Source organism: Anoplophora glabripennis, unplaced genomic scaffold (genome assembly GCF_000390285.2).
Source record: "Anoplophora glabripennis isolate ALB-LARVAE unplaced genomic scaffold, Agla_2.0 scaffold69, whole genome shotgun sequence".
Lineage (NCBI taxonomy): Eukaryota > Metazoa > Arthropoda > Insecta > Coleoptera > Cerambycidae > Anoplophora > Anoplophora glabripennis.
In genome coordinates, this window is record NW_019416383.1 from 232,697 (window position 1) to 245,357 (window position 12,661).

Sequence of the window (12,661 nt, forward strand, 5' to 3'; positions counted from 1 at the left end):
AATCACTTAGATCAAGTAGCCGACTTTGTAATATGTGTGCTGCTATCTAGCGATAGTCGTTAAAGTTACAAAATTTTAGCTACCTTGACATAGATGGCAGCATCCATACGCTGTCACGCTGACAGCACGACTATTACTATTTTGATTTTAGAAATTCAGAAATATCACGTTATATTAAATCTAACATAACCTTAAATAAATGACGAAATTTAAAGAAATATTGTTTTTATTTTGTATATAAAATATTGAAATATGTTTATAAAATGTCTGCTTTAATTTTGTCAACCGTCTTAAGTGTGTTAAATGTCCATTCATCAATTATAGGAAAGCAGGTAAGAGAAAGCAACAGTCATGCACAAATACGTTTAATATGTTTTGCATTAACTGAAATAAATATTTATTTTGTAGGTATTGAAGTGGATGAATAAACCGTCGTTAAAAGAAAAGAATCTCATCACTCAAAAAAATAACCTTAAATCAGAACAGAGCAAATTTAGTATGATAGACAGTTTTGCTAAGTTTTCTAAAATTCAAAGAAAAATTAATGCAATCGATCAAGATCTGACTAAGTTGCGAACAGAAAAAAATTCTATAATATTACATATTGGACTAACCCATGGATTAAAGATTGCTTTGGGGTTACTGTTATTTATTTTATCTATTTATTACAGATACTCACCTGTATTTGAATTGAGTAGTAGTATAGATCTAACGCCTTTCAATCACATGATTTCTTATCCAAATGAAAATAATCAGGTATCGTTTCATTTTTGGGTTTTATGTTGTTCTAGTGTTTCTCGTCTAATCAAAATTTAGTTCTGTAGGGTGTGTTTATGTTATAATTATGTTGAGTACTATAGAAAAGAACTATATTTCTATTAAATTTAATTTCGTTTTGTTTATATATTTATCTCGGGGATAAGTAGATTAGAAAAAATGTTTAATTTATGTTATGATTTATTTCAATTATAGTAATTAAATAATAAAACTGAACTCATAAATTTATTTACAAAGAAATATTTTCAATTATCTGTTAAATTTAAATTTACATATTTTTTTATTGTGGGAAAAATATAAAAATAAAAACGTTTGTATTGTTTGTGTATTTAATTAGTTACATTGTATTATTTTAAATTTATACGAGAAAAAAGAACCCTGTTGATATTTCCTATTGTAATTTTTTTTATTCTGCGAAGACAACCAGTAATACACTATCTGTGACATGTAGACAGTATAGTAACAAAACATAATACAAGTAGTTGTAGTTGTGCAGCCAAGCCAACATAAAAAATGTTAAAGAGCTAAGTAAGTACATGTGCATGGAATTTACGTATGGATCTTCTCTAATAATTCCTTTCACTTTGCGGCGAATTGCTATTTCTGCATCGTGGCAAATAATTACTCATTGAAACTTCATGAAACTGTTTCCAACATTGCGCCAGCTCAGTAGATTTCATCACCTAATAAACGAAAATTTTAAAATTAAGTGCCTAGGAAGACTCGCGAGTGCAAGGAATTTTTACATCAGCTCGTCTGTTGACCAGAATTGGGGAAAAAATAAGAAACACAGAAACATAAAACTAAATATTTATTTCGACGCAATGGCTAATCCAGATGATGAAAAAATTTTGGCCCCATTGAGGGCGAGTGTTAAGGAACAGGTACTTTTAATTGTTTTAGGTTAGAGCCCACTATCAATATGTTAATTCTGAAATCTTTAGGGAGAGATAGTTAGGAAGTTAAAATCTGAAGGAGCACCAGATCTAGATGTTAAAAAAGCTGTAGCAGAGTTGAAACACAGGAAAAAGATTTTAGAAGACAAGGAGCTCAGTCTGGCCCCTGCAACGACTTTCGATAGAGCGAAAATGGAAGACTTGCTCAAAAGACGATTCTTTTTTGACCAAAGCTTTGCAATTTATGGAGGAATTACAGGCCAATTTGATTTTGGCCCTATGGGATGTGCCTTCAAAGCCAACTTGTTACACACTTGGCGACAGTTCTTTGTTTTAGAGGAGCAGATGCTCGAAGTTGACTGTTCCATTCTTACCCCGGAACCAGTATTAAAGTATGTTAAGATACGAAGTTAAAAATTTCCTAGGGAATAATAGTGTTCTAATTCTAGGGCCTCAGGTCATGTGGATAGGTTTGCCGATCTTATGGTGAAAGATACGCAGACTGGTGAATGTTTTAGGTTAGATCACTTGATTAAGGCACATTTAGAGAAAATTGCATCTGATAAAAAAACATCACAACCAACAAAAAATGAATGTGAGGACATCATTATCAAGGTTTGTAGTGTTAATATTTTATATATTCTGTAATCTTGTTTGAGTATTTATCTTAAACTTGGGAATGAAAATACGGCTTATACCTAGTACGTTTTTATTTTATCTTTAGTTAGATGGAATGACCAAAGATGAAATGGCTGCTATAATGCAGAAATTTAATATGAAGAGTCCATTAACTGGTAATGAGCTTACTGAGCCTATTGAGTTCAATTTAATGTTTGGAACCCAAATTGGACCCTCTGGATTAATTAAGGGGTAACATTTTTAAGTTAGTAATAACAAACAACTGGTTAAATCCACTTTTTTCAGATTTTTAAGGCCTGAAACAGCCCAAGGTATTTTTGTAAACTTCAAGCGACTACTTGAGTTCAACCAGGGCAGGCTTCCTTTTGCAGCTGCACAAATTGGTGCGTAATCTATTATATTACCTTTTTGCGTCAATTGATTTTGTACCCATTTCAGGTAATGCGTTCAGGAATGAAATCTCGCCAAGATCTGGTCTCATACGAGTTCGAGAGTTCACAATGGCAGAAATTGAACATTTCTGTGATCCCAACGACAAAAGTCATCCCAAATTTGCAAACGTTCGGGATACTGAACTGTTGCTTTATTCGGCTTGTAATCAAATGGATGGAAACCCGGCACAAAAAACTAAAATCGGGGATGCTGTGGACAAGGTGAGAATTATTAAATTCATATTTGAAGTAATGCTTTGGATGCTGAATTACAAATTGATTCTACATGTGAATTATACTGATTTTTCCAAAGCCTTTGATGAAGGAAATCATAATATTTTAATCTATAAACTTCATATGTGGTCCTCTTCTAGGTTGAGACGTTATCTTTCAAGGAGACATCAGACGGTTAGATTCAGTGATTACATATTCAACAAAATTACAAAATTGTCAAGTGTGCCCCAAGGCTCTTATTTGGGGCCACTGTTTGTTCATATATTTCTAAATGATATTCACAAAATAAGGCTCTTCTCACAGTTTTGTATTGTTTACAGACCATTTGAAATTATTCTCTGTTTTCACTGATGCTCCTGATTTTTATAAAAATTAACTTTCTTTACATTCTTTTGGTACACTCTCATCTAAGATTTCCTCTATTTAGTCTTCATTTTGACCAACATGAATTAAGACTGCAACAAGTACAGGAAAATTTCTTAAGAAACTCATTTAAAAGTAACATCTAATGTAACAATTTTTTGAATGTCTTGTGTTTTGTCACATTTTGTGCATAAAAAAGATTTTATACTACCTAAGGTGTTACATAAATAATAATATGACAGGATCAAACTTCGTCGATGGAGGACGTTATTATCCTATAACACCCTTGATATCTTCAACATTTGATGTTCTACTAGTATTTTATTTAATTCGAAAATTTTGCTGATATGATATTTGTTTTTCATTTAACCTGTATCGACATTATTGTTGCTTGTAATTTTTATTATTGAACTGATTTAATTCCATGAAAGTGCATTTTTAATTTGCTCTAGGGCATTATAGATATTGCATCTCAAAGTAACGTCATTATTACACATAAACAGTCTAGTAGGACATTAATAAATAAATATTTAATGTATTCCTGTCTAGGGTCTTGTTGCCAACGAAGCTTTGGGGTATTTCATGGCCCGCATTCAAAAGTTCTTAATAAGATGCGGCGTGGACCCCGTCAAGTTACGTTTCAGACAGCACATGTCCAACGAGATGGCCCATTACGCCTGTGATTGTTGGGATGCCGAGTGTTTGACAAGTTATGTATGAGTTTATCATTTTTTTCATTTTTCGTTCTTTAAAGAGGGAATTTCATAGGGATGGATTGAATGTGTGGGATGTGCGGACAGGTCCGCTTTTGATTTGACCCAGCACACTCAGGCCACTGGGGTCAGGTTAGCGGCAGAGAAGAAATTAGCCGAGCCGAAGGTAGTGGATGTCGTGGAAGCTGCCCCGAATAAGGGACCGCTGGGGAAGACGTTTAAAAAGGATGCTAAAACTATTACCGACGCTTTGACTAACCTGCAAGTTAGTGATGTGGAAGGATTGGAGAGAAAGTTAAATTCTGATGGGTAATTATTTAGTAGGGAGTAAGACATTTTATTTTGGGCATTTTGGGTTTTTTGTTTTTTCCGAGGAGATAGACAAAAACTAGATATTTACAGACAAGTTTGAGAAAAATTAAGTGGCAAAAACTGTATCTTAATTCACTCATGCAAAATAAGGTGTATTTAATTTTCTGTTGATTTTTGGCAGATACCTTTTTTTTAAAATCTGTTTTGATAAAGAGAGTGCTTATTGTGGCGTGTACAATATTTATCTATAACTTCTCGTTCTCACTAAACACTGAAATAAACAACTTTTTAAAATTGTACACTTACCCTACACAAAATCTGCTTTATATTGTACTATACAGAGTATAGCAAAAGTAGCATAACGGCAGAATATCTTGGTGGGAGAGCATTTTAGAGAAAAATGTTAAATACAAACGTTTCAGGATTTCTCCCTGGCTATCCGAAGGTGACCTTGACATTGACCTTGACCTGGATCTTGAAGATCATTTCAAGGTCAAATGTGATTTTTCAAATGGGGCCCTATACTTTTGACCCCAGAAATGAAAAGAGCGGGAAATTTTATGTCAGATATGACCTTGAGTGACCCCTCCTTTTTGACCTTGGGACCCCCACAACGTCAAACTAACAAAAGTACAGGAATGGCAGAATAACTCGGCGGGAGAGCATTTTAGAGAAAATTGTTGAATACAAAAGTTTCAGGATTTCTCCCTGGCTATCCGATGGTGACCTTGACCTTGACGACCATTTCAAGATCAACATTTTTCTCTAAAATGCTCTCCTGCCAAGTTATTCTGCCATTTCTGTACTTTTGTTAGTTTGACCTTGTGGGGTCCCCAAAATCAAAAGGGAGGGGTCACTCGAGATCTTATCTGAACGTAAAATTTTTCGCTCTTTTCATTTCTGGGGTCAAAATATAGGGTCCCATTTGAAAAATCACATTTGACCTTGAAATGATCTTCAAAGTCAAGGTCACCAACGGATAGCCAGGGAGAAATCCTGAGACATTTCTATTTAAAAATTTTTCTCTAAAATGCTCTCCCGCCGAGTTATTCTGTCGTTCCGGTACTTTTGCTATACCCTGTATAATTAGTCTTAGCGAAATACAACACTGCACTATACAAATTCTATCCAATTCTAGTAAAAACTAATAATTCATGCAGAAATTACCTACCATATTAGAAAAACCTCATAAACTGATAAACGAAACATTAAAATGAAGTGCTGACATATTCAACAATGCTCTTGCACTGAACTAACTGGCCATTTTTCTGCCCTGTTGTAATATCACAATCATGTGGAGTGATATGTAGTTCATCTAAACTAGATCAATGTCAGAGGTCATTGACTCTAAGGTATACGAACTAAACACAGTGCTTTAAAAAATAGTAAAATATACTTTTTATTAAGAACTTTACATGATTTTAAAAAATATTTCAAATGTATCAGATTAGTAACTATTTTTCATTATTTTTTATTATATTGACGTCTAGAAAATACGTCAACTTTAGAATAATTCGTTAGTCATACAAAAGCAGTTTTTACAAAACTATTTTCCATTGTAGTTTTGCTCTCTGGCACTTCGTTAATTTCATATAGATAATTTTTATAATATTAAGAATGGCATGCATGTTTACCTTCTTTTTATCTATCAATACATGGTAGTCATCGGTGATAGCTTTAATTGTACCTCAAAGCAGTCGAATTGCAAAAAATAAATTTTTGACAAATTTCAAATACAGTCGAAGCTCCTTATTCGCGGTTCCCGTATTCACAGACCAAAAAATTGTTAACACTTCCCGTATTCACGGGTGAAAAATTCTGTATTCGCGGATCCGAAACTAACAATATATATTGTATTTTTAGAATAATGCGTATTTGTAAAAATAAACAAGTAGGTATGAAAATATTTATAAATAAATAAATCCTAGTATTGTAAAGCTGAAAGTAATATGGCAAAAGCTGCTGCTGACGCCGTTCGCTTATACGTGCGATTATGGCCGCCTGCGCCACAATTGGTGCCGAGTATTTTGTTTCATTGGTTCCATTTTTCATTCGCCGCAATAACTTTAATGGAATAATATGTCTTCAGCTTTTTTCGGAATTTATAATGTCGAATAAAGGTAATTTAAAAAGAAAATTTGTTCGTACGAGGAAAAATGCCATGTGCAAATTCAGATGTTAATTGCAAATATTGTGCATGTTGATAGGAATAGGACGGGACGGCTTTGAGCAGATAGAATTAAGTGATATTCAGGAGTTGCTTGAATCGCACGATGAAGATTTGACTGAAACTGACTTGGAGGAAATGTTAAATCCCCATTCCGTTGAATAGTAAGCTTCAACGAGCGCTGAAAATGTGACATTAAATTTAAAAAATAATTAGTGAAATTTTACGGATGGCAAATAATCTTTGTGATTTCTTCATAAAAATCGAAAGAAATTGTTTTTAAGAGGCAAATTCATAATACTACAGCTGAATAATCATCCGAAGAATTAAAATGTCTTTAATTAGCTGCAAAATAAGAAAAAATCACTAAGGTCTTTAAACCATTGCCTAAACCTGACAAAAATAACACAGGCCAACAATTTTCACACCCAAAAACCAGACCTCACTTGCCTGAAGTTTTTTGGTATGCTGAATTCGAATCCGGCATCAGAATTGCTCTTATACGTCACATTTCCGATATATCCTGACCTAAAAGTGCAAAAAACACGTTTTTTCGCTATATTTGAGCTTATATCACAGAGCGATTTTTTTTTTCTAAAAACGAATCATGCCCTCTAAAACTACCACTTTTACTCTTCAAAATGCTTTTTCAGATTTGAAAAGTCTTTTTTATTCGCAGAGATATTATCACTTTAGTATTCTGAGATTTCCTAACCTAAAACTGCAAAATTAACGATTTTAGGCTGAACTATCGGTATTAACTAGTATAACTGTAACACGAAGCCATTTAACATAGAAGCATTAGCTGCAAACACTACACCCACAACAGGTTAACCTAAGGGCACAATAATCGATACCACATTAACCACTACCTGCCCACGACAGGTTAATCTAAATATACAATAACCTGCAAGCGCTAAACCCCAGACAGGTTAACCCAAGTGCACAATAACCTGCCAGTACTACACCCCAGACAGGTTGATTTTTCAAATCTGAAAAAAGCGTTTTGAAGGGTAAGAGTGGTAGTTTTAGAGGGCATGGTTCGTTTTTAGAAAAAAAAATTATTTTTGCAGTTCTCACTGCAAAAATAATTTTTTACTTGTTATATTGATGGCTTTTACCATAAATTACAATATTTTTAGATCATACGACTTAACCATTGGAGATCAAAAATTCACTTTGACCAAGGATATGGTGGCGGTGAAACGTTACCAAAAAACTCTACATGTAGAAGAAATTATACCAAGTGTTATAGAACCATCGTTTGGTAATTATTTTTTATTTATTTTTATATTTAGTATGCCTCAAATTTTAATCATGAATTTTTAATTTTTTAATAAAAATTTGTTAATTACAGGTGTTGGTAGAGTAATGTACGCCATTTTCGAGCACAACTTCAAGCAACGCGAGAACGACGAACAAAGAACATACCTCTCGTTGCCCGCTATCGTAGCGCCATTAAAATGCAGCGTCCTTCCGTTGAGTTCCAATGTAGAATTCGCACCATTCATAAAACAAATATGTAAGTCCGAATATTGTAACCGATAATAATTTTAGGGGTTTTAACATTTATTTTTAGCTTCGGAATTAACTAAGGTTGACGTTTCGCATAAAATCGATGACAGTTCTGGATCGATAGGTAGGAGATACGCCAGAACTGATGAAATCGCGATACCGTACGGTATTACGATTGATTTTGATACATTGAAGGAGCCCCACAGTGTTACGCTGAGAGAAAGGGATTCTATGGGGCAAGTTAGGATTCCGGTAAGTAAAAAAACATGTTGTGTAACCCTTTCGCTGCAGCATACGCATGTGCGACGGTGACGGTATCTCCAGTGTGAGATGTTAGACCATTCACAAATGTTTTCATACGCAGTTATTTTTGTAACCTAATTTCGTACTATCTTGCATTTATTTCATTTTGATAAAGAAATAAGTGGTACCGGAAGCTTTAAGGGCTGTTTTATTATATAAAAATAGAAAAAAGATTTATAACAAATTTAATTTAATTAAAGAATTGGTCGAGTCAGTACTTTCCTGGGTAGTGATTTGGTCGGAATAATCCAATGGCATAGTCTGCCCGATAGCCAGATTTCAATCTGTGTGACTTATTTATGGGATCATTTGAAACAACTGGTGTATTCCACTCCAGTTAATTCGGTTGAGGAACTATGGGAACACATAAAAATGCCTCCAGAATAATCACAACAATCTGGAAATTATAACAGAGTAAAAAAAACTTTAATGTTGTGTATAACACAATAATTGAAGATATTTTGACATTTGTTGTAATTTAATTTAGTAAAATAAGTGTGACCTATCCAATATGAACTTTTGGTTTGTTTTAGTTTAGTTTTTGTTTTTGGCGAGTAGGATATTTATCATATTTTATATTTAAACGTTTTTTGCTGAACTGCTATCGAAACAAATGAAATAGATCCCTGAGTTTGGAAACCGATATTAAGAAAACATAGGGGCAGAAAAAATTTGAAATTTGGACCATATATAGCCTCACTATTACTCTATTGTGTGCTAAAATTTCAGTTAGTTTCGTTATCCCATTTTTTAATTATTAAAGAAAATGCTTTTCTGCCCACAAAATTGATACCTCACTTTAACTCGTCGTAATTTTTTTGTTAATTGATAAAAAAATATCAAATTTTTACTGACGATAAGTCTTTAGTACTGTGAAGGTCATTTGTCTCAAAAGCTCTTCTTTTTTTTATTTTTAAGCAAAACAGAAGGGAGTGCTATTTCCGTAAATATTGCATACTTTAAAAAAAGGAAAAAAATTACTCAAAATAGTAAATAATTGTAAATAACAATCTGAAAAAATTTATTAAAATAATACAGTTATAAACGTTATACTGTATACCCTGCATCGGATCGTGAACATAATTGACCATTCCAATACTGTTTTTAAGAATATCATATTTATGACTGTATTATGTTAATACAATTTTTTCAGATTGTTGTTTACAGTTATTTACTACGTCAGTTTTTTTTTTTTTAAACGCAATATTTACGGAGATAGCATTCCCTTCTGTTTTGCTTAAAAATAAAAAAAGATCTTTTGAGACAAATGCTAAAGACAATAGTTCAACTTATCGTCAGTAAAAATTAATTTTTTTTATCAATTAACAAAAAATTTACGACAAGTTAAAGTGAGAGGTATCAATTTTGTAGGCAGAAAACCGTGATTTTTCAACATTTTCATTAATAATTAAAAAATGAGGTAACGAAATTAACTGAAATTTTAGCACAGAATAGAGTAATAGTGACGCTATATATGGTCCAAATTTCAAATTTTTTTCCCCTATGTTTTCTTAATATCGGTTTCCAAACTCAGGGATCTATTTCATTTATTTCGAAAGTAGTTTATAACAAATTTTATTATTTTTCAATAGTAACCACACACTGTGATCAGGAAGGGAGAAAAAGTTCGATGAAAATGTCCGCCAAAACGGCTAACGCAAAAAGTTTCTATATCATCTGGACATTCAAAATTTGCAAAGCTTAAAATCCTATCAGATCCTTCTTGCGAATTATGGGCATTTGTATATATGTAAAAATGGACTCTCCAGATCTTGCACTGCCCATCGATCGCTCGAAGTTCCCAGCTCACCTATTCCATATTATGGGATCAAACCACGGTCCGTAAAATCCTCTTTACAGACCGTGGGCCCAAACCACGTTCGTTTTATATTAATAGGTTCTCCTAAGTCTTATCTTAAAGATAGTTTGGTGCAAACAACATTATTTAATTTGTTAATAACAATTTACAAATGAAAATTTGACAGGGTGCAAAAATTTGAGAATTTTTAAAAAATGTTTCTTATGAATATATATAGAATTGAGAGACAGATATGAATATTTAAACCAGTAATTTGCTTCCTTGTTCAATAAACAATTTGAAATTGTTTAAACAAAATATTCTAATTTCAAAATTTTCTAATCAGGCTACAAAGATAAATGGTTGTGAGGGTCTCAACGCTCTATATGCATCCAGTAACTTTTTGCGATAAAAGACTATTATCAGTTGTTGAGAATTTGAAAACACCACTTTTAGCTTAACCCAGAACCAACGACGGGGACGTAGTGGTTCACTGGCTCCATTTTTAAATATTTTTTTGGATTTTTTTCTATATTTTTTGTAACTATTAGGTCATTGAAAATTTACTTTAGACCTACTAGAATAAAAGAAAGATACATTAGATGTTTATTTAAAGGTGCAGAGAAGAAAACTCAATGACAGCCTTTAATAAGTTGGTTGAATATGTAGGATGGTGGATATCTGCCACCTTGTAGTGACCCCAGAACTTCAGAAAATTGTGATGGATAGCCTCTCCGCTTTGCTCAGACCGGAATCTCAAACCGTTATCATTTTCAATTAATGATGAGCATCTTCTAAATGATCCAGAAGGACGTGGAAATATTTTTTTTAAATTCTCTAATTTTTGCACCCTGGAAGTCAAATTTTCATTTGTAAATTGTTATTAACAAACTAAATAATGTTGTTTGCACCAAACTATCTTCAAGATAAGACTTAGGAGAACCTATTAATATAAAACGAACGTGGTTTGGGCCCATAATATGGAATAGGTGAGCTGGGAACTTCGAGCGATCAATGGGCAGTGCAAGATCTGGAGAGTCCGTTTTTACATATATACATATGCCCATAATTCGCAAGAAGGATCTGATATTATTTTGAGCTTTGCGAATTTTGAATGTTCAGATGATACAGAAACTTTCTGCGTTAGCCTTTTTGGCATTTTCATCGAACTTTTTCTCCCTTCCTGATCATTTTTTTATTATTTAATCAACTAAGCGTTTCAATTTATGCTGTAATGGCGAATAACAAAAATTTTAAATTTCAAGAATATTATCTTAAAAACTTAACTTAAAAAAGAGGTTTTTGAAAAAATATTATTATTAGACGAAAGTTGTTGCTTATGATGAGTTAAATATGTGGTTATAATTCTGGCACATATTTCTAGGGTTAACTTCAACTTTACAAACCCAAATTTGTGTTTCTTAAATTCATGAACTGTCTGTTTAAAGTATTTATATGCCTCCTAAAATCCAGGGGAATCATCACTTACATTTTCATTAGTTTCCTCCTCACCTCCACTTCCACTTTGTACCTCTCTTCCATTTGCAACAAAACACAATATGTTCCATATTTTCTTCATTGTGATTTCTCCATCATCTTTGTCATTTTCCTTATCACTGTCGTTTTCTGCTAATATCTTCTCAAGTTCCTCGTCTGTTAAAAAATTCATGTCCAGACATTTTGAACATTTAGTAGCAAGCACGAAAACCATAGAAACACACATACAGTGCATATTGCATAAATGATATGACCTATATGAAAATGTTAACTAACCGCTTTGTGAATATATTCATTTACAGCAGCGAAAGGGTTAAGGGAGTGGCAGTTCTGAGCTCCTTGTACTATAACATTATGACTTTTTCAGTTGTCCGAAATCGCTACTGTTGTCCACAATCTTGCATACAGCAAATTGAGTTGGACTGAGGTGGAAGGACAGTATCCGAAATTTGAACAACAGGAAGCCAAGGGAGTTTAAATTAGACAAAAACGTCTTTTAGTGCATTTATAAATTTATCCTACTGATTTGTATTTTAAACACGATGTTTCCTATTTATTTTCTATTTGTTAATGAAATGAATTGCAAAAATAATAATTTACCTACCATAATTCTGCTTATAATTATCGAAAATAAATATTTTATAAACGATTTTGTACTGCAATTTTCGTTAATTTTTTCGATAATCGAATATTTTTAATTTTTTTAAGATACAACTGTAAACAGTCATTTTTTTTTTCATGAACGGTTTGGTTAAAAACACAAGTGCTATAAAGAGACTTTTTTCACTTAGATATGTCTTACATTTTATCTTCTTGTAAGAAATGGTTACGAACATTTGAAGAGTCCTGACTGAACCGGTACCGAGAGCTGCGCCCAAATGGATTAATGAAGTCAGGGCTGATTTTTACTGTTTAATATGAAAATTTATTAATTCATGACAAAAATCAAAATGAAACTTTGATAGTGTGAAATCTTGCCAACAAGTTCATTACTTTAATTAGAAATGCTTTAGGGT

General features: G+C 32.8%; 2 protein-coding genes across 2 annotated transcripts; both read left to right on the top strand.

The window, feature by feature from the left end:
* The first annotated feature begins 189 nt into the window (after positions 1–189).
* Positions 190–924, top strand: LOC108917072 (tail-anchored protein insertion receptor WRB). Its single transcript, XM_018723504.1, has 2 exons — positions 190–332; positions 409–924. The coding sequence occupies exons 1-2, from the start codon at positions 264–266 to the stop codon at positions 814–816; spliced, it is 477 nt and encodes a 158-aa protein (XP_018579020.1). The 5' UTR covers positions 190–263; the 3' UTR covers positions 817–924.
* Positions 925–1,291: 367 nt separating this feature from the next.
* On the top strand, positions 1,292–12,294 carry LOC108917084 (glycine--tRNA ligase). The gene is made up of 12 exons (XM_018723520.1): positions 1,292–1,661; positions 1,722–2,065; positions 2,123–2,288; positions 2,398–2,543; positions 2,598–2,695; positions 2,751–2,965; positions 3,890–4,054; positions 4,109–4,362; positions 7,675–7,799; positions 7,890–8,054; positions 8,112–8,299; positions 12,013–12,294. The coding sequence occupies exons 1-12, from the start codon at positions 1,416–1,418 to the stop codon at positions 12,121–12,123; spliced, it is 2,223 nt and encodes a 740-aa protein (XP_018579036.1). The 5' UTR covers positions 1,292–1,415; the 3' UTR covers positions 12,124–12,294.
* The last annotated feature ends 367 nt before the right edge of the window (positions 12,295–12,661 follow it).